Source organism: Rissa tridactyla, chromosome W (genome assembly GCF_028500815.1).
Source record: "Rissa tridactyla isolate bRisTri1 chromosome W, bRisTri1.patW.cur.20221130, whole genome shotgun sequence".
In the NCBI taxonomy this organism is placed as follows: Eukaryota; Metazoa; Chordata; class Aves; order Charadriiformes; family Laridae; genus Rissa; species Rissa tridactyla.
Genome location: NC_071496.1, coordinates 10,793,768 through 10,819,011, shown reverse-complemented (window position 1 = coordinate 10,819,011; position 25,244 = coordinate 10,793,768). Strand labels below are relative to the sequence as shown.

General features: G+C 44.6%; 1 protein-coding gene across 1 annotated transcript in view; it reads right to left on the bottom strand.

The window, feature by feature from the left end:
- LOC128902112 (SET-binding protein-like) overlaps positions 1–25,244 on the bottom strand; it is a 321,291-nt gene that overhangs the window by 281,354 nt on the left and 14,693 nt on the right. Inside the window, exon 2 of the mRNA XM_054184502.1 lies at positions 5,412–5,495. Within this exon, the coding sequence (XP_054040477.1) occupies positions 5,412–5,495 (84 nt within the window). The remainder of the gene's footprint in view (positions 1–5,411; positions 5,496–25,244) is intronic.

Sequence of the window (25,244 nt, the reverse complement as noted above, 5' to 3'; positions counted from 1 at the left end):
TACATCCCCTCATTTTGTGCTTTGGTGCATTTCTTGCTGACAAGTGGAAGAACGCAAGGGAGAGCCAGCGAAACTAAGGCAGATTCTCCGAAACCTGGTCTCAGCCCTCTGCTACACCCTCAACAGATATTTCGGCACCGGCTGCCAAAGGAACTAGCTCCAACACAGTTCAGGCCAGGCCAGTTGTTAGCTATTTAAAGAGGTGGGTTTATTTATATACTTTTTAACCCTCCTTCCCCCCCCTCCAAATTCCCCCCCCTGTTTTTTAAGACAGGAAATTACCAGTAGCCCTGAGCACGTAAAATTTGACAGCGGTTTACCAGATAATTTGTATTGGGCCCTTTGTCTTTGCTGGTACTTTTAGTCTTCAATAAATTCCTTCAACCATTAAATGCTGTTACTCCCACAACAACTTTGGCAGAGATCAAAAGTGTGGCAGGTTTGCTCCAACTTTCTACTGCTGCCCTCCAGGTATCGAAGAGCTAGATGGAGAGAAAAGACGTTTTCCTTTCCTTTGCTCTCTTCTAAAGAGTTTTGTCCTGGATTTCCATACAGTCAATGAAAACATTTTAAAGAGTAATTAAGGTAGATTTTGGGGGGGTGTGGGGATTGGGGAGATTGGTTTCAATCCGGTACTTAAGTCATTGTGCTTTTGCTGAAAAAGTGATGACATCCATTGATAGCACTGCCTCACCTTCTTTAAAAGAACCTATACTACTAGGAAAACCAGAATAATTATGAATTAAACTACTGTCTACTGTCAGCAGATCTCTGGTGACACAAGCGGTAAGGAGATATATTTTGAGAGAGAGAGATATATATACATATATACACACATACAGGCCTGCAATCCCCAGCCCAGTGACCTGGAGAGAGAAGCTGGACACCTCACAACTTTGCGCATGAGGTGAACAGTGATGCGCGTCTCACCTCAACAGTGCAGTGTTTCTTCAAGGAATCTGGAAATCCTCAAAAAGGTGGTTGTTTTGAGGTCTGCTTGGGACAACTGGAGTCCCAAAGAGCTAAACCAATCTGTAGTCTCATCAGCTGTTGAAACCTGCTACAACCACTAGATTAGACCTTAAAATCTTATCCATGCAAAGACTACACATGCATTAGGTTATACCAGGATCTAACTAAGTTTAAAAAAGAAAATCAAGCAGACAAATAAAAAAGCATCTGAGAGATTATTTCATCCCCAACACCGAATTCAACCTTTGGAAACAGGCAAACTCTCGGGAGGCTTCAGGGGAAAGGAGGACGCTCAGATGAGGCCGAAGAAACCCAAAGGGGAAGCTGCCTATTTCATTTCTGGAATGTGGACAATGTGCATCTATTTTTAATTTCGAACCGAGTTTCTCTGCCTCCTGCCAGAAGTCCTGAGCCCTGTGCCAGTGCAACGAGAGCAGTGGCCCAGCCATCCCCTAATAGCTATTACTTCTTAATAAAGAGCAGCACTTAGGCAAGGGATGAGGTTACTGTCAGAGGGGTCATGATTAATAATGATTAATCTGATCCTTGCCAACATGAACTGGATCCACCATTCACTAAATTACTCTGCCGCGTGGATACCATTTCCAGAGGCAGCATACATTTGTCATATTAAAACCAAAAACAAACACATGGAAGGACAGGAGGATCTGACTTCTCAGTAACACTTGAGCTTACACAAGCCACCAGGAAAGTTAAGCAAAGAGAAAAAAGAAAAACTCAAAGGGTAAGAGCAGTTAAACACTGATGAACCACCTACCTTTTGGGAGAAGCAATGGAAAACAAATAAAACTAAACCCTGAGAAGGCAGAGCTGCATGTGCTGAGAATATGGAGTGCTCTGCTACTTCTGGTTCTCAACCTTATGCATATCTCTAATATGCAAATTGTTTGTCCACCCACACATTTTTTCCCTGTTTTTAAATGACATTTTGCTTTCCTCGGGAAGTACACAAATGAAATCACTCCCTGGGAAGCATCTTTCCTGCTTTATGTTAATATACTACTTAGCACAAGGAAATCCTAGATGAGGATTGCCATTCTTATGCAACAACACACCTCAAATAATAAGCAATAGTATAATAATTTATGGGGAGGCATAAATTACTGGGAAACTATTAACCACTCTGAAGAGCATATATGAACCTTACAATCACAGTAGGATGTTTGTGGTGCAGAGACTTGGTTCTGGGCCTTGGAGCATGGATGAATTTCACTCCCACAAAGCACACAAACAACTGGCAATGGTGACAATGGCAGCCAAGGACACAGGAGGTTTGCTGCCAAAAGGTGGCCTTATTTTGGGACTCCTGTCAGTCATCCTGCTTCACTGACCTGAAGCTTCATCAAGACCATCCATGGTCTAGTTCTTCAGTGCACTCAGCTGTATTCCCTTTGAGGTTTTCAAAGCTTTTGTGGGATTTATATTGCACTGCTTAGCCTTCCACCTCATCTTGCAGGGTTTGATTTGAACTGGGAGGCCACACAACGTAGACCACCAGTCTCTCTCCTGCTCTGGTGCAAACCCCAGCTCCATGTGAATCTGTTTGGACTTCTGCCCTTGACAGTGATGGGGCCAGGATTTACACACTGATGACTTGCACCATGGAAAATACCATGCCTTTGGATGCCAGACTCAGGGAAGCAGATCTCAGGTCAAAGAGGTTACGGTGCCTTCTCTTCTAGAGGCATACTGGAGAAATGCCAGTAAATGAAATCCCCAGCAATGGGGTCATGACTTGGTTCAGCTGGGGATTTTCACTGGTGGCGCAGTGTGTCTAGGACTTTTGGTTTTCTGGCAATTAGCGTCCTGGAGGATTAGCCTACAATCATCAGCAAGTGTTTGCCTTTCCCAGTCGATGTCACCATAGAAGTCTGTGTTTATCTACGAGGCCCAGGGGATAATTTATAAGCTGAGCTGAGGTTCTGCATTCACAAACAAATGTTCCACGCTGCCACCCACCCTCCTGTACTAGTTTCCTCCCCATCCACCTCCTGTCCCCTGAAATACTGACAGGACCCTGCCAGGGGCACAACGAATTCACTTTATAGCCTCTGGAGCAAGCACTTACCCAATAGTTTATGCTGATCCATAACTGAGATGGTCAACACACCACTAGACATCAGATTTCAGAAAGTAACTGAACGCAAAGAATAATTTATCACTGTTCCAGAAAACATTAAAGAGAATGGAATTTTTTTTTCCCCTCAAAAAGAAATATTGCCTATAACTGTAATTAAAGTATTGCCATCAATGAGTTTTAGGTCCAACACTCAGGGTTTGTTAGAGATGGTGTTTTGTAAAATCTCTCTGCAATCAAGATGTTCCCATTTCATTTTTAATCTCTACTACAAGCGGTCTGACCCTGCTCTAGTCCTGTTGTAAATCAAGAGTGATTCAACCAGAGTACATCAAAATACAAAAGACTAAAATTGGTAAAGGTGTTTCATTTCTAAATTAATTTTCTCCTGATGTGTTAGAACCTCAACATGAGAAAATTAAGCTTGTATTTGAGAGAAAGGGAAGCTATTCTTTAAAAAAAAGTAATATGAATCCTTGTCTTGATGGTGAACTGATAGAATAGCTCATGACAATGAATTTGTTGTTTTGAGAATACTAATTAAAGAGAATAAAAACACAAGCAACATCAATGAAAGACTCAATCCTACAAAGCATTTATAAGTGTGACCAACATTCCTCACAACAGCCCACCACAGGACAGACAGATCTGTTCTCAGATCTACTCAGACACTAACAAAACAAGGCTCAGATGTTGTTATTAATTAGGGTTGATGAAAACGCATGTTGAAAATGAAAAACATTTTTCCTCCTAAGAGTTCATCTCTTTTCCCATCAGTAAATTATCGGGAGTTCCTGGAGTTTTGTGGATACTGAATCTGCTTCACGTCTATACCTGGTCACAGGTTGTTCACAAGGTACATTAGAGAGCAAAGTTATTGATGTTTGAGATCAACTGCTTCACTCTACCACATTTAATATTAGATGACCCAAAATTTATAAAATGTTTCTGCTCAAATCAAATTTTATTTCACCTTTGAAATAAACGATCTCTGGATTCAAACTTCTCTTTAGCTACAAAGCCAGAAGGTAATAATAACTGACTATTTTGACAGGGACAAACTCAGCTGATTTGAATAAGTGCAAAACAGTAGGAGGTAGGAAGAGACCACCAGCCAGCTGTCATTCAGAGCACAGTCCACCTCGCTTGCAATTACTGAACCTTACAAGTGGTCCCACTGACATCAATTTGACCAATTTTAGAATAGGGGCCATTCATTCCAAGTAATGAATATTGAAACCTGGCCATTGGTTTGTGAACACATTTTTACATGTCCATCATGAGGAACCTCAATAAAGAATGTTCTTGTGATGGTGTCACTTCAGAACAAAAGCATACAATGAATGGCATGTTTCTCTGTAACTATCACCCATCCAGGCAGCTACAGTATGAGACCAAAGGTTGCATGCATTTAGCCAGCAAGGAAGTGCAACATTCGTTAAGAAAGGCATTGCCTGGGGTGGATTTTTATAAAGAAACATAATTCATGAATAAATAAACCAGATGGGAATAAGTCAGACTATGGCATTAACAGCTCCTAGTGCAATGAATCCCTGATCTTGCTTGAGGGTTTTTCTACAAATAACAAATACAAAAACATTAATGTTGTATCATTGTCAGCCATGCCAAGGACTCTGTTTGTGTCCAGGAATCCTGATATGCAACAGCACAGTTCAATCAGTTCCTGGTTGCATCAAAAGAACTGTGGCCAGCAGATCCAGAGAGGTGATTCTCCCCCTCTACTCCATTCTCGTGAGATCCCACCTGGAGTACTGTGTCCAGCTCTGGAACCCTCAGCACAAGAAGGACATGGACCTGTTGGAGGGGGTCCAGAGGAGGGCCACAAAGATGATCAGAGGGCTGGAGCACCTATGCTATGAGGACAGGCTGAGAGAGTTGGGGTTGTTCAGCCTGGAGAAGAGAAGGCTCCAGGGAGACCTTATAGCAACCTTCCAGTACCTGAAGGGGACCTACAAGAAAGCTGGGGAGGGACTCTTTATGAGGGCGTTTAACGATAGGACGAGGGGCAATGGTTATAAACTAGAGCAGGGTAGGTTTAGATGAGACATTCGGAAGAAGTTCTTTACAATGAGGGTGGTGAGACACTGGAACAGGTTGCCCAGAGAGGTGGTGGAGGCCTCATCCCTGGAGACATTCAAGGCCAGGCTTGATGAGGCTCTGAGCAATCTGATCTAGTTGAAGATGTCCCTGCTTAGTGCAGGGGGGTTGGACTAGATGACCTTTAAAGGTCCCTTCCAACCCAACACATTCTATGATTCTAAATCAACCAGATGTTAGCACATTCTTTTATTTCCACCAGTTAAGGTACATATTGACTGACCTGATCTGAGTCTTTCACTTGAGCATTTTTCCCTTTTCTGCAACCACAACTCATGAGTGGTTTTGCATCTCCAGTGACTTTTCCCTACAAGAGATAAGGCAAGAAAAAACATCAACATGATCTGAACCACTGAAGATCAAGAGGCTTGTATTTACGACCAGAAGCAGGGGAAGAAAGGGCATTAGGGAAGCCTGTGGACTCATCCTGTATTGCTGGGAGATACCCTTCCACGGAGGGGTAGCTCCCAAGCTTCCAAGAATCCCCTAAAGACCAATATCACAGCATCAGGGATGTCACATAGATAGGGGCAGAAGAAAAGCAAGGTGTGTAGAAAAACACAGTGAGAATACGAGCAAGCCAAGCTGCAAAGGAACAGGTTATTTTAACTAAATGTTTTCACACACATACACGAACAAGTCTATCATGCTCAGAGTACAATTACCAAACTGGAGTGACTTGAGGTAAAGCTCATGCACCAACATTTCTGTTCACCCTTACCAAGTTAATGCTTACTTGCTTCTAGTGTAGCTAGATTTGATGAAATAAAGTCTATAGGTGTGATTTGCCCTCATTAGGACAACTGGTCCATATAACCACTGGCAAGTCCTTGCCAGGAATTCAACAGCCCGCCAACACTGCTAGTGCAGACCCTGCAACGTTGATAACATGCTGAGGCCAATGGAGATTTACAAAGAAACAGGGTCCCCTCACCCTCCTTTTGCCTACAACCAACAGTTTGGGAAATAAGCTGAGCACAAACACCTTTTTTTCTTTGACAACCCATCAGATTGACTGGGCATGATCTGAGCAGCAAGGTCCCTCACGTTAATGTGGTTCTTTTCTGGGGATTATTTGAGTCGCTTTGGTTCTTCACCAAAGCATTTTTGGAGCTTATCAGACCTGGACATCTTGATAAATCACCATGGCAGAAAGGTTTGGTCAAAATGCTCCAACAGTAACACAGCCAATTGAGTCCCCACAAACCCATTGCAATTACTTGCTTTCCCATAGACACACACACAAAGACATTGCCTTTTTTCAGACTTTTGCTGTCTGCAGCTGAAAAATAAGTGCTCTCAGCATCTGCTGGGCAATGGAGGGAGAATCTACTTGCATGCAACTGTGGAGAGTCACGAGATTTCAGCTGGATGAATTTATATGGAAAAGGAGACTTCAACATTAAAGCAGTTAATGAGTTTAGCCAAATGGAAGCACTCTGCCCTAAACAATGAGGAAGGGAAAGGGCATGATTAAAAGGAATTGCAGCCATTGCTCAATGTCAGGGCACAGCAGAGAGATGACCCTTGGTGGCAGGAATTACAAACAGGCAGATAAACTGGTCACCTCGGGCAAGCCTGCAACCTGACAGGTGTGGTGAGGTCTCTTACTTGGTGACCCCAGCATCTCACAAGTCCCAGCAAGGTCAGATAATGTGCAAAAATTATCTTTTCTCCTCTTTCCAAAAGAGACGCTGGGGAAAAAAAGGACACTGAAAAGGCTATACCTGATACCTAACCAAAATGCCCAATGTCTGGGCTGCTGATTGCAACCTGTCAAACTTCAAGGTTTTCAGGGGACTATTTCCAACTGGCATCCTCTGTCTGTGACTCCCATCTATCAAAGGTATTTTACTCTTGCCCCATTACTACAGTCCTTCAGCAATTAGTCTGTAATCTCTTAAATTCCAAAAACATTCCCCAGAAAGAAGTGATTAAACTAAAATTTAAAGCAATTATATTATTATGTTAGAGATAGGAAACTGAGGCACAGGGAAAGACTTGTATGTCTAACTAAAGGAGACTTTCTAGACACTCCACGGTATATGAGACAAGATAGAGATACAAAAGGACCTAAGGGAGACCCACAGGCAGCTGATGGACAGCCAGGATACCTTAGGGTACCTACAGCAGCAACATACATCTATGTTTAGGACACTGGATCCATACGTGACTTGCTAATGATCAACTTGTCCCAGTATCCACTGCAAAGTCATTGTGTTGAAAAAGATACTCCAGCCCTTTTTATACCACAAACCAAGGAAAAACTCCCATTTTTAGACCCTTCTCTGTCTTCTAGGATATACTGTCATGCAACCTGAACTCATGGCAAACCATGACTGTGTTCTCCTGTCTGGCTGAAAGTATCACCAGCTTTATTTAACAGAGAGAAATTGCAAGATGTTACCCATAATCACCTGGAAAATCAAGAGCAGAGGGGGAATACGAACCCAAAACTTGATAATTTTTCTTTTTCCCCTAACAGTACAAGAACACAGAGGCTCTTCCATTCTCTAAAAAAGCAAACGAGAGCAATGCACTGGATGAATAATCCCATCTCCTTTTCCAACTGCAGATACACCTCTCCTGATGTGCATCGCCTGAATGAGCTACTACCTCCACCTTTTTTTAAGTAAATCCTATTATGAGCAGATGCTTAATTTGGGGATAGGTGTCTAACATCAGGTAGCTAAGTTGAAAGGAAAAAAAAAAAAACAACCAAAAAAAAAAAGCAAGCATATGGACAACGTTTGCAGCCAGTCGCAACTCCGTTCAAGAGCAGATGGAGGCCTTGTCATTCAGGGGTTTCCTCGTGTACACCAGGCAGTTCAGTGGGGATAGGGAAATGGGCTTCTGTTTGGATGCTTCTGTCTGGAACCAGATTAGAAGAAAGCACGCTTTTCTGCAGCACACGCCTTGTGTTACATTAAATATGCATGTGCAACTTCAGCTTTTATTCAGCTATATGAAACAGAGCCCTTCAGGGTACTAAGGGTCAGTGAGTTTTTGTTTGTTTATCTGTATGTTATTTTACAGTTTCTAATGCCCAAGGAGTTTGTTAACAAATTAAAACACCTCACTAGGGCTATCCTGATGTAGTTGTTGCCTCCTAATATATCCCTCCCTCCTTTGTCCAGCAGCACCTGATGCTTGCAGGGGAGGGAGAGGAGAACACAGCAAAGAGAGGAGCCTCATCTCACCAGATGATACTACAGACATTCAGTCTTAATTTATGGAGCATTGTTTCCATGTTTCATGGCCTTTTAATAACAGGATTGGGGAGGAGCATGGTGGTCTTGAAAGCTCACAGATGTATTGCTACTAAACGATTCTGTGCTGCCTGCTCTTGAGGCTATGCTCTGGTTTAGAAGCAGGTAGGCACAAGGATTTCCAACAGAGGAGCTCGCTTTGCCTTCTGCTGGCTCCCACCCATCGTCAGACATCCCCCTTCCCAATGCAAAGAGCTAGAATGCTCCTCAGCAAGCACTAAAGAGCAAAGCACATAGGTCCCATTATCCCACCTCTTATAGGGAGTCCCACTGGCCTCACCCTCCTCCTTGTACCATGGCCTCCAGCAGTTGGCCAAAGTTTGCAGAAAAAGAAAATAATTAGTAATAGTAACAGACTTAATTATCTCAGCTGCACAGGCGACAGGAGCTGATCAGTTGCCAGTTTTAACTGTGGTCAATAATCACCGAACTGCATTACCCAGAACTCAAATGAGGGCCGATCACAATTCTCATCACGCCAGCAGCTCCGGTGGGAGGCGTGGGGGCACACACAAATCACTGCCACTGGGGCAGCCCCAGAGGCTCCAATGCTGCCACATTGCTCAGAGAGGTCCCACAAGGAGCTGCCAGCCCCGTTTAAAGGCATCAGACGGGACGCACATGGCACCAGCAGGCCTTCATGGAGCTACTAGGCTCTGTGCTCCAGAGGAGGTAGCTGGGATTAACCAGAGGATCCCATCTTCCTCCCCCTCTCCCATGTCTGAGGCTGGAAAGATCAGCTCAAGGGATGGGCTTGACTAAGCAGCACCATACCATACACCTTGTAGTCACCAGCAGGTCCAGCTGGGCTCTGACCTGCTTGGTTCCCATCAGCCTTTCTCGGTTTTGAGCAACAGCCATCGAAAATACCAGCAGTAGCCTCACCCCCAAGGAGCTGGCACAACCCATCTCCGCTTGGCCCCTGAAAGGTCTCACTGGCCAAACCTGGCCCTGGCTTTCAGCTGTTCACACTCGCTCCATCTCTCCTGCCTTGAAACACCCTCAAAATGTCCCTCACCAACAGATGAAAGCGTGAGGTGCACAAAGGATAACTGAGCCTTGGCCCACGGCAACCTGGGGAAAAGCACAGCTTCCAGTGTGGCCTTTCCAAGGCTTTTATCAGCATATCAGCTGCTGAAGCAGTCTGGCTCTTCACAGAGAAGTACTTTTCTGAAAGAGCTTTGTGAAGCTGAGCTGAGAGGCACTTCACAGTCTCTTCCCTTTTCTTCCTCTCCTGTCCACCAAAATAGCTCTCCAGCACAATACCCACATAAACACAGCTATTGTGCCTGCTCACTAATGACAAGCATATAGGGAGGCAATGCCATCCTTCTCTGACTCCTTCATCCATCCAAATATCCCAGCATTTCCAGGACCAGAGAGCACATTTGCAGCCACCTCCCCTGACATCCTGCACCAGGCAGGCTGTGCAATTCAGTCTACTGTCCTGCCACTGAGCTTAATAGTTATTTTTAAATTAAAATCATTACTGTTTTTCACTATGTTGGGCTACTTAGTAACAAGCCAAGAGGAACATGGTGTTTTCATTATTTATTTTTTTCCCCAGGGCCACAGTTTGTTTTTTAACCAAGAAGAAAATATGTGTATAGCACTGCAACAGTGAACCCTAAAAAACAAACAAACAAAAAAATCCCCGCGGGTGCATAAATGACATTGAGAAGAACAACATATTCAGTGTTTATGTTTTTTTACACTGTTCTGTCAGGGTGATCCACATGTCTTGAAGAACTGGCACCCAAGTGCCTACAGTGGTAGAGGATAAATGAAAGAAAACAAGAACTGAATCCAAGGTGGAGGTAAGCGGCAGTACAACAGACAGCTGGTGTTTGGGTGGTGGTAAATCACCCTGAAATGAGCCTCTTCCCTCAGCTCAATGAGGCCTAAACAACAAAGGAAGGCACAGCTTGCAGCCGGACAGCCTGCTAGCCAACCACAGACACACATGACAGCTTCATTCAGGAGCCCGGAGTCAATACAAAAGCTTCGAAATCAATCCGACATCCTGCGACCTCAAACAATACACCACATCTTCTCAGAATTGTTGCCCCAAATGAGGGGGAGCAGCATTCAAAGGAGATCAAACCACAGGGATGGCATTGAAAGGGAGTAAAAAGGAGAAGAATGTTCCCAGTTTATTAATGGCAAGGTCTGGCCAGCTGCATCCCAGCTGCCATAGGTTATGTTTATTAAAGGACAGCGCTTTGCATGTATTATGCAGAGCGCCCAGAGAGTATGTGTGCATGTGAGCACACATGAGTGTGCCCCTCACTTGCTAGAGACCAGGATGTGCCTTTCTGCTTAGCACTGTTGTCTCCATCAGAAATTCCTCCTGTGTGAGCCACAAAGGGTTTTTTTCCCCACTTGAGCGACTGTACAGGCACAGACGTGCACATGCCCTCGCACATACGCACACATGCCCTCGCACATACGCACACATGCCCTCGCACATACGCACACTCTCTCTCATCCCTGAGCCCGAAAAGCATAAAAGAACTCAGACGGGCTCTTTCCAAGATTAAATAAATAAATAAAGAAAAAGCCAGCGTTTCACATCCCCTTCCCTCCTGGCCATACTTTCATCTTGCACACACAAAACCTGTGACAAAAGGCTGAAGCATTATGTGATTGCCACTGCTGCTGCTGGAGTTGATTGCTCCATAAACCCTTGCCTGCTCCTACATGCCATAAAGGACCTGTTACCACAACAAAGAGGAGAAAAAGAAAAAGCAGTGCTTGGGTCCTAGGAGTTGCCCCCTCCAGGTAGGATTGCCCCCTCTGGGGTAGTTTCACCTGCAGCATCTGCCTTGTAGCACAGCACACAAATAGCACCCTTCCCCCTACAGCAACAAAAAGACCAAGCAAATCCTTTTTATCAGCTTCCCTTTGAAGGCAGATGGAGAAGCAGAATATAGACACACACCAAAAAAAAAAAAAAAGATAAATACCATTTGTAAAAGCACTGTTTGAATTTGCCTGTCCTAATTATCTTCTTTTCAGCTGCCACATGTTCAAAAGAGTCAGACCTTGCAAGTTTTCTCCTCCTCAGCTGCACAGCCCAAGACGGAGTGGAGTGCTCGCTACAGGGGGGCAGACTCAAAAAAATGCTTCTTTAAAAAATGTGTTGAAATGGGAGTAGATGAAGAGAAAGCACTGTATTTTTCAAAGCTGTCTACAGATTTTGATACGCATTTCCCACATGTTTTCACTGAAGACATGTCAAAGTCCAATCACCTTTGCTTTTAAAGTGTCACACTGATCTTATGTTCAGAACAGATATGGCTGTGGGAGTTAGTAACCTCTCTCAAATTTGGAGAAACTTAGGTGCACAGAAACTGAAAACAACAAAAGTTCCTTAGGACACAGCAATTCCAACACATTTTATTCTCAAAAGTTGGGGAAATTAGTGTTAAGGCTCCACAAAAAACACTTTATGCTTTACTCACCCTTTACTTCACTAGTCTACACTGTTATTGCCAAAATTCTGGTGTCTTTAGAGACCATGAGCATGATCCCTATCTCCTCTGAGGAGACAGCTCTATTTTTACCTTGTGATAATGTTATACAGATGCCAGAGGGCATCTGGGCAAATACAAGTATAGCAGATTCAACAAGGTTTTTCTCCAGCACAAGGTAGGATGGAAGATCAACTCTACGCGCAAGACAAGATGAGGTGATATTCGAACCCCTAGCAAGAAGACCGGAGAAGTCCCCTCCTGGTTTATCAACAGTAAGACAAAAAGGCTCTCAATTAGCATTTGTTGAAAGAGGAAAACTGCAGCCAGGCTAGGCGAGTGCCCAAAGATGTGGTAGATGAGTGGTAGGAAACGAAACGATGGAGGGCTGCAACAATTCCTAGCACTGCAGATGAAACAGAGTCTGCAGGGATCAGATGGAGAAAGATTCAAGGTTAATTTTGTTAGTAGGATAATAAGGTTGAAATCGTTCATTTTAAAATATGTTTTTCTTTGCACTGAAATAACACTTTTTGTTTTGGAGTCTAGCAAGTCCAAACGTATGCTTTTCAAATTCAGGAAAACTGAGCTCTTATTTGGATGAACTGCTTGCTTTTTTTTTTCTTGCTTGCCTGCTTTAAACTCTGCTATTTGAATAATTTAACAGTCTATCTTAAATATTTCACCAATAAATCACAGGCTTGTGTTTCTATTTCATGTTAAAACTAATCAGTGGAGGAACACTTGAGCCGGAAGTTAAAATTCTGCTCCACCAAGCCAGCGATGCATAATCATTTCCATGCAGATTCTCTGGTGAATAAAAACTTCTCTGCAGAATTAATGACACATAGAGTTCTTCGTGCAGGCGCAGAGCGCAACTGCGGTCCAGGATCACCTGCATCCTGCCAACAGGGCTCAAGACTTCCAGAGCTAATTGGTTTGTAGAATTTTCCCCACCCTGCCAAGCACAAGCATGGAGCTCACAGCTGAACCCCATCCACGAGCACATCGAGATAGAGTCCCACTCTGCCAGTCAGGATGCTGATAATATTCATAGAGCTCCGAATGGTCCACACGGGTGATGATTGCATTGGGATTCCATGCTCATTCCCATCAAAGAGGAGCAAACAGAAAAAAAATTCGGATGTTGCTGGCCAAAATGAGAGTTTTTTTAAAAATGCCTCTGGGGTGAAGGACATGAGAGCCTGTACCAAGGAACCCCAAATCTCATTAAGCATCAACAGGAATAAAACTTCTCAAGTTCCTAAATTGTGTAGGCATTTTTAACTGCATTTCAATTAAGTTCTGATGCAAAATCAACACATTTATAAAAACTAAGAAAAGTACACTTACCTCTCCTCACTGTCTCCCAAAGTCCCAGTTAATCAAAATGAAGCCAGGAAGCCTCACATATATATAATTTAATGCAATTAACTCTAATTTTGTTCCTAAATCATTGAGACACATTCAAAGCAAGACCCACTTTGGTCTCAGTCAGCAAAATCCAAAATGCATGAACGATGTGAATAGATAGCAAGAAGTTGATAGCTAACATATTGAATCCAAAAAGCAAAACATAAGAGAGAAAAATGAATGTCAAAAAGGAAGGAAAGGGGAAAAGGGAATAGCTGTAAACTACATTATTACTAAGCTGCTTTTCATTTTGTTTTGTGTCAACTTTTTACTTAGTTTTGTAACAAAACTTAAGAAGTCATGCCTTTTGCTTCAAAGTCTACAGTGGATGATCTGACATTGATACCCATAATAAAGTATGAGCAAAACATACACAATCATATGCACAGATAGAAATTATCTTGGGCAACATAATTTCTCTTCTGCAACTGGGCAAATGTCTCCACATCCCAGCTCCTAAGACTGTCTGGAGCTTGCCTGGGGGAGGGTGGGAAAGGTGGACATCAGAGACACGTCATCCTCCTCCTCATTTGAGGACAGACATCTCCATCTTTCCTCCCCGCGTGCAGCCAACAAATTGACACAGAAACAGATAATTTATTGCTTTGCGTCAGGAATGCAGCCAGGGCTTCAGTCCTCTGTGCCCCAGACTCTCTTGGCTGGGTTGCTTCATCCCAAAAGGGATCTCCCTGTCCTCCTGCCCCTTCCCTCCAACGCACACTCCTCCTCCTCCTCTTTGCTTTTGTAATTTATCTCCCTGCAAGCTACTTCCCAACAGGAGTCAAAATTAAACAGGCTGCCCATATGCCATGGCTCACTTGTCTTTTCCCCTCACTGCCATCTGGCCTATTTGCTCAGCCAAAGGGAAAAAAAATTAAAAAAAAAAAAAAAAAAAAAATGGGGGGGGGGGGGGGGGGGGAGAAGAAGAATGATAAAGCCAGAAACAATGAGGACGAGGAGGGAGTTGATGATGTTGTCTCTCGCATCTGCTCCTTGGCCAGGCTCCCAGGTAGATCAGTAATGGAGAGCAGCAGAAACAGTGGCAATTAACCCAAACACAGTCCTGTTTATTTAACCTGTTCAGAGATATCAGCTCACCTGCTGCTCCCCTAGCAAGGAGGCACCACACCCCAGCAAGGAGCTTCCCACCAAGAAACCTCCAGACAGAGGAGGAGGCAAAGAGAGATCCTCATCTCCTGGAGAAAAACCCACAGATTCTTCAGAGCATGATGACTGTGCTCCTGGGCTAAGGTTTTCCTTAACTTTCCAAGTCACCCTATTTTTTTTTTTATACAGCAGCACAGGCAGAAGAGCAAGGAGAGATGTGACTGGGCGTGGGGGGAATTGCAGGTCCGCCCTGGTTTTGATGCACACTAATTTCTAAAGCCCCTGACCCTGCAAAACCAGAGGAGAGGAAAGGAAAGGGAGGGGGAAGAAAGGAACCAGAAGAGAAAAAAAGCAAAATTATTCCAAAACACCTCATTATTCCGCACTGCTTCTCTAAACATAGAAAAGTTTTCAGCCCTGCAAGGTGCTGAGCACAGAGATTGTTTTTTTTTTAAAAAGGAAAAAGAAAAGAGGGTAGCTCAAGAAACTGCATGGCTCACCATCACTAAACATTTGTGCCAGGGTGGGGAGAAAGTCTGGGAGCAGAGCTATGGGAATAACAGAAGTTATGTTTGTTTTTCAAGCTGAAATTAAAACTTCAAGATTAAAAAAAAAAATTAACTTGAAAAATAATTTTCTATAAAGAAAGGACAGCAACTAAGCCATTTACACAGCAGAATGAAAATGGAATAAGAAAACTGATTTTTCAACACTTTTTACTGCATTTTCTTTCTTTCTTTTTTTAATTTGCAACGAGACATTGCATATGCATGCAAAAGCTAGTGCATGTGGTGATAACGAATTTAATTGCGTTCCAGTCCTCTTACCTAGTTTTGCACATATTTACCTCCAAGAAACAGGAGCAGAAACCAGCCTGCGTTCCTCTGCAGAGTGCAAGCTGCAGGTAGCACAGAAGCGTATGCGCACAAACACATGCCTCGCGCTGAGATAGATATCAAAAGCCATACAGCTGGCTCATCTCAAGGCAGACACTGCTGAGCCACGAGATGACAATAATTACTATGAGAGCTCCATGAGATCATGGTGGGGAAGCCCCTGTGTGGGGAGGCGGACAGGGAGGAAGAGCAGACCTCATCTTTCTGAGGCAGCAGGAGTCACATGCAGACACAGAGAAGCCCCAGGTGCTTCCCAGAAGGAAAGGTGTTGCTGCACAGATCATTAGGGAAAGAGCCCTTCCATTAGCCAGGTGCCTACACCTGAGTCCTCCACAAATACAGAGAAGAGATGATCCTGCCTGAAGACAGTACCTTCTGATTTATGTTTTCCCATTGCAGCCTGACTCAACGACCAAGCAAAATTGAGCAGGTTGAATGTTTTTGTGCATGATCGTTTTTCTGTTTACAACCGTTAAGCAAGAAGAGCGTTGTCTGTCTTAGGCTCCCCATTTTTCTACAACTGCATCTGCACATGTACATAGGTAACGTGCACAGCCTGGTAACAGCTGCCCCAAAGCAAAGGCTGCATTTTTTTTATATTTTTTTTTCCCCCAGCAGTCGGGCTTGTGGTCCTTACTAATAGAGGATGATCCTTTCTAAAGGCTGCAAGCAGGCTGCTTAGATGGGGAAAGAAAGAAATGCTTTGTGAATACAAAATACTTTGTGACAGTGGAAATAGAAACCAGAAGTTCACCTAAAACCGAAACACAGCAGCATTTCCAACTTTTATCACTGATGTGGTCACTCCAACAGCAGGGCCTCCTGCTTTGGGAACTGTTAAAAGTAGGAACAACAACAAGAGCCGTAGAGATATCCTCTGCGAGGAAATGAATTCCATCGCAGGTTTTGACTGACATGAAAAGACCATCCACACTCTGCTCTTGTAGTTTATGATCTCACCACGAAGCACCTCCATGGAGTCATTCCCTCCTATCTTACTGCAGCCCATCCATTATCCTCTACCTAATTGCTTCCACAGCACCACTGCAACAGCGATATTTCCTACAGCTGAACATTTGTATTCCCAAGAGTTGACACCTGCCGGGTCAAGTTTCTCAGTCTTTGCATTTGATGTTACTACAATGGGAAGATGTTCCAGCGAGCAGAAGAGCACGCGGAGCCAGCAATCAGATTCCTCCATTCAGATTTTCTTTTAAACAAAAGGAGGCTCGCCAAAGATCATATTACATTATTCTACAGATATAGGACAGAAGGAAAGGGGAACAGCGTCGAGCAAAATCTGTCCAATACGCCATTAAATCAGAATTCCCCAGTTAGGGATAACAATGAACAATAAAGTCAATGGGAATGGATGGGGTGCAGTATGGAAAACTGGGAAGGGGGTGTGTGTGGTTTTGTTTTGAGATGTGGGAGCAACCACTGAGCTAATGGCATCCAAGATGACTCCTGTACACCCCCCTGGGGGCTCAGCTTCCCACAAAACCAACAAATTCATCCTGTGAGGAGAATGAGGATGTTCCCCATTTTATAGCTGGCAGTGAAAGCCCCAGGAGGTCCTCCGACATGCCCACTCTCAGGATGGCATCTGTACCATCTTTCACATCTCTGACCAGAGCTTTTAAGCACCAAGCCATTCCAGAAATACATTATTTCACATTTCCACTCTTTGTGCCGAGGTTACAAGATACTTTGCATCTGCATGTTGGCTTAAGGGATGATGCTGTCCTCTCATCACTACAGTATTGGTGAGACACTGAGAAATTTTGGGGTCCTAGACTTACTTTCCCTCTGCGAGTTTTTTGTGTTTGGAAAGTCCCTTTAACTCTCTATGATTCTTTCCCTCCTCCCTTGTTTAAGGGCAAGAAACTTTTTCATTATAGGACTTCTCCAATGAGCCCGAGAGAAGTTTTTCAAGCTAATTTTAGGATCATCTCTAATCTAGCGTACCCTGATTTATGCCAACCGAACCTAAACTTCTCACACATCCAAATATCAGACTAACCCAGGCATACTGAATCCATCAAGATCTAGATCATTAAACCTCCAGCAGGAATTATTACAAGATCACTAGCAGTGAAACTCAAGGGACTGTGTTTGACCATCTTGGCCTCACAAAAACCAAAAGACGTTTGTCATCTTTAAAAAAGGAGCTTTCCCAGTACTGTATTGTGCCTAACCATGCCAGCTAGAGGTGGAACACACTCAGGGACTATTGCAGAGGTATGTCATCACCCATTGGCCAAGGAAGCCTAACCATACTGCTAGCACAAAGCATCAAAGATGTGAGAACAGTGTGGAGACCAGAGTCCCTCCACCGTGAGAGTCCCACATCTCCCAGCCATGAACTGGATGGATGCTGGTGCAAGGCTGCAATGCTTGTCTTAGCTGGTGGTTCTCATTTTACCCCCTTAGGGACATTTTAAAGCCATTTCCCTTCCCCAACTTCCCGTATGTTGTGGTTTAGCCTCAGACAGCAACAAAGAACCACATGCCGCTCGCTCGGGCCTTCCCGATACAGGAAGAATCAGAAGAAAAAGGCAAGACTCTTGGGTTGAGACAAAGGCAGTTTAACAGAACAGCCAAAGGAACAGAAAACAACAACAATAACACGGATAGAGGAATATACAAACACGATTACGGAACTGCCACACCCGGGACGCCCCAGCCCGCTCCAAGCAGAGAGTTCCTGCCCCCAACCCCCCCACAGCTCACATGGCATGGAATACCAGGGAAAATTAACCCTATCCCCACCGGAACCAGGACATTGTCCACCCCTTATTCCATACCATCTATGCCATGCCCAGATCTTACAGGTTCCAATGAATTGCCACCACTTCCCCCTGTCATATATACATATATATTCATGTAAATATAATGCCCTTAGTTTATGGGCCATCCCTCCAAAGTGTCCGTTGAGTTCTTGTAATCCACGGCTTTGGGCTCCATCTGTTAGAACAGTCCCTCAGGGCAGGTGAGATGCTGGGTGGTGCTGGACTGTTGCATGCTGTATTTTTAGAGCTTGTGACTGGTGCACCCGGTGTGGCTCATGCACACAGTCCGTGGGCTGAAGATGTAGATCTTGAGGAAGTTGCTGGGCGCCAGCTGCTGAGGTCAGTCCTGATCCCATCATCCCTGTGCCTTACTCGTAGTACAACTGATAGCAATTATAAGTAATGAGGACATACAGTGACAGGGTTACTTAGCAATTAACATCATACCATTCGATTCATTGGCTATTCTCACCCAAAATCAGATCCCCATAAGGTACACATCAGACCTCCCCATCCTTCCGCATCACCCACCAAGTGCATCCAGGTCCTTGGGCAAAAGCAATCCCACGGGTGGGTTTGCCTTTGCCTGAGGCAGGACTAACCCAGACTGTCTTCCCTAGCATATTCTTCATGTGCACTACGGGGACTTTATCCCCTCCTGCAGTACGTGGAAGTTTTGATTGGGCAGGGCCAGCCTGATTGGTAGATCCCCTGGTGTTAACTAGCCAGGTAGCCTTTGCTAGATGTGCATCCCGATGTTTTAAACTCCCACCACCCATTGCTCTCAGTGTAGTTTTTAACAGTCCATTGTATCGTTCTATCTTCCCAGAGGCTGGTGCGTGACAGGGGATGGGGTATACCCACTCAATGCCATGCTCTTTGGCCCAGGTGTCTATGAGGCTGTTTCGGAAATGAGTCCCGTTGTCCGACTCAATTCTCTCTGGGGTGCCATGTTGCCACAGGACTTGCTTTTCAAGGCCCAGGATAGTGTTCCAGGCAGTGGCATGGGGCACAGGGTATGTTTCCAGCCATCCGGTGGTTGCTTCCACCATTGTGAGCACATAGCGCTTGCCTTGACGGGTTTGTGGCGGTGTGATATAATCAATCTGCCAGGCCTCCCAATATTTGTATTTCAGCCATCGTCTTCCATACCAAAGAGGCTTTAACTGCTTGGCTTGCTGGATTGCAGTGCATGTCTCACATTCATGGATGACCTGTGCAATAGTGTCCATGGTCAAGTCCACCCCTCGGTCACGAGCCCATCTATATGTCGCATCTCTCCCTTGATGGCCTGAGGTGTCGTGGGCCCATCGAGCTATGAATAGTTCGCCCCTATGTTGCCAGTCCAGATCCACCTGAGCCACTTCAATCCTAGCGGCCCGATCCACCTGCTGGTTGTTCTGATGTTCCTCCGTGGCCCGATTCTTCAGTACGTGGGCATCTACGTGGCGTACTTTCACAACCAGATTCTCTATCTGGGCAGCAATATCTTGCCATAGGTCAGCAGCCCAGATGGGTTTGCCTCTGCGCTGCCAGTTGCCCTGCTTCCATTGCTGTAGCCACCCCCAGAGAGCATTTGCCACCATCCATGAGTCAGTGTAGAGATAAAAGTACTGGCCATTTTTCTCGCTCGGCAATGTCCAAAGCCAGCTGAATGGCTTCCACCTCTGCAAACTGGCCCGATTCACCTTGTCCTTCACTGGCTTCTGCAACTTGTAGCCACAGTTTCTGTCGCAGGGGTTGCAGTAGCCGCAGTGTCTGCGTCTGGTTTCCATCTCTTTCCCCTGAAGGTACTGCATAATATTGAGCAGTGCTTGGTAGATACTGGCCAGGGCCCAGCACAGTGCGGTGAGTTGTGCCTCTCTAGAATAGCCACAGCATTTTCCCTTCAGATATTCTACCACTTACTTTATTAGGGTCCTGTAATTGTTCGGGGGTGAAGTCCCAGACCATTGGAGGCGAGAAGTTCTCTAGGTACCTGCCCATGCTCTCCCACATGCCATGCCACCCCTGACTATCCAGCCTCGGGGCAGATCTCTGGGTGGTAGTCTTAAATAGTCGTTTAACCCTAAACAAGACCTGGAACGTATTCAGAAGACATAACAGTAGGAACATGCTGGTTTCAGCATCCCAAGGATATTGAAAATTCTCAAAGGCTGTCATACCTGACCCAAAGGAGAAAAGGGAGGCAAAAGAGCTGGGGAAAGTGCCCTCCCCCGTTTCCCCCACAGACTGGGTGTAATTATTAATAAATTCTGAGAGACGGTGCCCAATGTACGGACAGGACAGCAAAACCACATAAACACCCCAAAATAGCTTTCTGAACAGTGATGTTATCATATCATAAACCGATATTGCACAGGACAGCAGAATGATAATCCTCATCCCTCTTCCAGACACGATAAACAGCATCGCAGGGAGTACATAAGCCATATAGGAATTTACATAACACAGCCATGAGAACAAACCAAGCAACATGGTGACCAGCGACTATTTGCCTAATACAATAAATGCATACAAAAAATTCGTTTTTCCAAGCTCTAGTTTAATTTTGTCATTATCTCAACCCTTCGAGCCCCACGTTGGGTGCCAAAAAGGACTGTCGTGGTTTAGCCTCAGACGGCAACAAAGAACCACGTGCCGCTCGCTCGCGCCTTCCCAATACGGGAAGAATCGGAAGAAAAAGGCAAGACTCTTGGGTTGAGACAAAGGCAGTTTAACAGAACAGCAAAGGGAACAAGCAAACAACAACAATAACACGGACAGAGGAATATACAAACACGAACCGCTGCTCCCTGCCGCTCACCGACCACACCCGGGACAGCCCAGCCCGCTCCAAGAGGCGACTTCCTGCCCCCTCCCCCGGCAGCTCAGGGTGGGCATGGCTCACATGGCATGGAATACCAGGGAAAATTAACCCTATCCCCGCCGGAACCAGGACACCATATCAGCTGAAATCACTACATCTAGCTCTGGAGCCCTCAGCACTGGAAAGACACAGACCTGTTGGAGAGGGTCCAGAGGAGGGCCACAAAAATAATCAGAGGGATGGAGCACCTCTCCTATGAGGACAGGCTGAGAGAGTTGGGGTTGTTCAGCCTGGAGAAGAGAAGGCTCTGGGGAGACCTTATTGCAGCCTTCCAGTACTTATAAGGGGCTTATAATAACGATGGGGACAAACTTCTTAGCAGGCCCTGTTGTGACAGGACAAGGGATAATGGCTTTAAACTAGAAGAGGGAAGATTTAGACTAGATATAAGGAAGAAGTTTTTACATTGAGGGTGGTAAAACACTGGCACAGGTTGCCCAGAGAGGTGGTTGATGCCCCATCTCTGGAAACATTCAAGGTCAGGTTGGATGGGGCTCTGAGCAACCTGATCTAGTTGAAGATGTCCTTGCTCATTGCAGGGGGGGTGGACTAGATGACCTTTAAAGGTCCCTTCCAACTCATTCTATGGTTCTAAGATCAGCAGCTGGCCAGGTAACCTAATTTGTGGTGAAGGAGACAAAGCACAACCAAAAGCCCCTTAATTTCCAGCAGAGGCCTGGAGCAGCCCAGGAGGAACAGCAGGGCCAGGGCAGCACCACAGCAGCCATGGTTCCTGCCCACCAGAGCCAGCCTCCACCCTGGCCTGTCTGGAGTTTCAAATGACTAAATCAAACCAGCAGGAGGAACTTGAATGCTTGTAAATCTTCAGTTTGGACTTGGTTTAATAGTGATATCTGTTTAAAAAAAAAAAAAACACAAACAAACAAAAAGCCACCCAAATGTGGCCAAAAAAGCATGTTTATATTCACTGAAATTCCCCGAAGGCAATGTAGATTTTTCTGTGGGTGTCTGAAGCCTGAAAAACACTCAAATTTCTGCACATTTTCATTCTTTGACAGAAGAACTACATTTTTGGGGAAGGCAAGGACAACTTTCTTTTCTTTCGAAGTCTGAGGGAGATCTTTCCAAAAAAACTTAAACTTCACCAAAATTTTTCTTTTCTTCAACTCCTACCCATGTTAATTCACCATATTTTCAACATTTGATATTCACTTTCACTTACACTTGCTCATCATATTTGCCTAAGGTGTAACAAGTAAAGTCAATGGGGGAAGGATGAAATACATCTGTAATTCCTAAAATATTCCAAACAAGCAAAGTGTCCTGTAGGAAATGGAAACGAACTGAGCTGCTATCCCAGTCGCAAAATATCACAGCAACAGGGCAAGCAACTGAATTAATAATATCACGATGTTGACAGCCCTTACCGGAAAATACCATCCCTCCTTTCAGCCCCAGATGCTAGGAACTGCACTGCTCTGAACTGTTATCACCTATCCCTCCCACCCACTCGAGAAGATAAAAATCAAGGTCTGGGCTGATGAGTTAGATTACAAACACCCAAACAAGACATTTACCCAGACTTGGTTTTGGTCACTTCTTCACTGAAACTCTGTGTCATGGGACTGGCAGAAGGATCTTTTAACCTCTTCCAGAGAGATGAGCCTCTGAGAACAAGAAACCACGTGCGAGGAGGAAAAAAAAACAAACAAAAAAACAAAAACACAAAAACAAACCCATACATTTGCTTTGTGAACAGGGCAAATTTCTAAACTTTTGGTCAAAAGCTGGTTCTTCTCAACATAAAATCCTGAGCAACTGAGTAGATGACCTGAGAGAAATGTTATGGCCTGGAGGATAAAGCACTAGCCTGGAAATTGTGAAATTTAAGCTTTTTGGAACAGCAATGTCATGTATGACTAACCTGTGGCCACTCAGGTTACAGCCTCCGTTTCCCCTGAAAACTGATATCCAAAGCAGTCTAGCTCTCCTCACAAAAAAACCTCTACTAAAAGAGGTCAATATTATGGATATTATTTTAGAAACTAAAACTTTTGAGGTGACCAAATTCATCAGTCCCCTGAGGGAAGGTCTTCTCTTTTTGTTACATGAAAAAGTATGATTTACCACTCCAGGGTGAGCTCAACCTTCAGATCGTTACATCTGAAGACACCCCAGCAAAGCTCAGAGTTTCCATTTCTCTTGGGCTTCTCCAAGTCTCCTTTTTAGTTTCAGTTTATATTTCCTGTTTCGCTCCTTCCCCCCCCCCTTTCATTTTTGGGGCTTCAAATTCAAACAAAAAACAAAAGCATCGCTGACTCAAGATCTTTTTGTATTTCTTTTGTTTTGACTAGAAACCAGAGCAGGCCAAATAAAATGAAACAATGCTTAGATATCACTCTGAGGTTCAAAATGCTTTGTAGGCCTCAGAAACTACCTCCTTTATCACAGAGGATGGCGTATGCTGTTATATCCCTTATTTGCAGGGAGGGAGATCAAAACAGAGGATGTTTAATGGCTTGATATTTTCATTCACAAAATCCATGTTTCCAATTCCTTAACTTGCATACTGAATGCCTCTGGGTTTTGAGGTCCAAACCCCTTTGGAGTTTAAGCCCCAAACCTTCACACAAATGTGATGCAGCACATGTGCTGAAAATATTCATGATTAAATAAAACCAAACTTCCCTTGCTGAACACAGAAGGGAGAAACTTCCCTTTTGGAGGTGAACAGCGGTTCACAGCTAAGAAGCATGGTCTTTGCTGCAAGACACGGTTTCATGTTGGTCTCAAATTCGCTCACCTCTCAACACCCCCAAGCCAAATAAATAATGAGGGGTTCATTAACTGATTTTGATTGACTTCGCATCCTCTCGCTCATTTTTTTTCTGGCAGAGTTGCAAATAAAGCATCAGCTCTTCAGCAATTGCAGCTACAGCTGTTAAAGTTCCCTTGCTCCCTGCCCTATGAGGAGCACAGAGGACAAATGCTCATGTCTTTCTCCTAATTTCAGCACCTGGGAATTATTCCCCATATCCTGCAATTTTGACCTCTTTTCCTTTCAGTGCCACTTGTACTCAGAAAACAAAAATCCAGTCCTGAGGGAATGCGTGGGATGTTTTACATCCCAGGACAAGACTTTCAACACTTTGGTTTAGGACTGAAAAAGGAGGCAAGACAATGACCTGCTAGAGTGAGCTCTTTGGACGGGGCAAACGAGTGTCACTTTGTTCTCACTTGTGCAACCCAGGCAGCAACTGAGGGGGGGGTACAGGAAGGTCAAGACAGACTCGTGATTTAAAGGCAGGAGGATGGTTCAGTGACTGAATGAACTGGGAGGCTTCACTTTCATCTCTCGATACAGAACAGAAAGGAGGCACGTTAGCGCCTTAGTTTTCCCACTGTAAGATGGTGAACATGCTGCCTACTCCCATCACAGGGCTCCTAATAAAGGATTCCTGAATCAAGGCACAAATCTGCAGCGCCACACAATCCAACATACCAGCCACTTTGTGACCATGCACCTAGAAAAGAGTTGTCCCTTGCCTTGCTCGGGGAGCAGGAGTATCACCCCAACCTAGTCACTCACTTTCCAGGGCCAGCTGTAAGGCAAGGCCAGCAGAAGGGAACTCTGGCAGACCTCAGCATGTCCCTCTTGAAGATGATCCACACAGCAAGGCAAGCTCTCTTTCCTTTTGCCTAACAACAAAGTTTTTGACCTGCTGATGAATGCTGAAGCTTCAATCAAACCCATACTGACTACAAAAAAAAGCTCACGACTGCCTATTGGATATCTTTAAGGAGCACATAAGACTTTGAGGGCCCAAACACAACACAACTTGCTAGCCATGAATAGGATATACCCCTGCTGCTATGGCATACTCCAGAAAACATTTTATAAGCGAATTTCTGAGTTTTATGACATGAGAATATAGAAGCTAATGTAAACTCCACTGACCCTCGTGCTGCTTTTTGGCTCAAGGAACTGCTTCTTTTTACATCTTTCTTCCCCTTCTCCCTGGCTCCATAACTAACCACAGATTTCTAAGAAAGAAGGAAATTACGTTAATTGAAATCTTTTCAGTGCATTATCAGCTTTAGCAGGAGCATTTGGGGAAGGGGGAGGCAGAAGGCTTAGGGCAGAGGGGATGTGCAGAATTAAATCACTCCTTGGAGGAAGATGTCAGGGAGTGACAGGCCAGCTAACTGCTTTTGGTCACATCAGGCTGGAATCTCCTTCTCCCAAGTGCCACCACAGCCTCCCATGCACATCCAA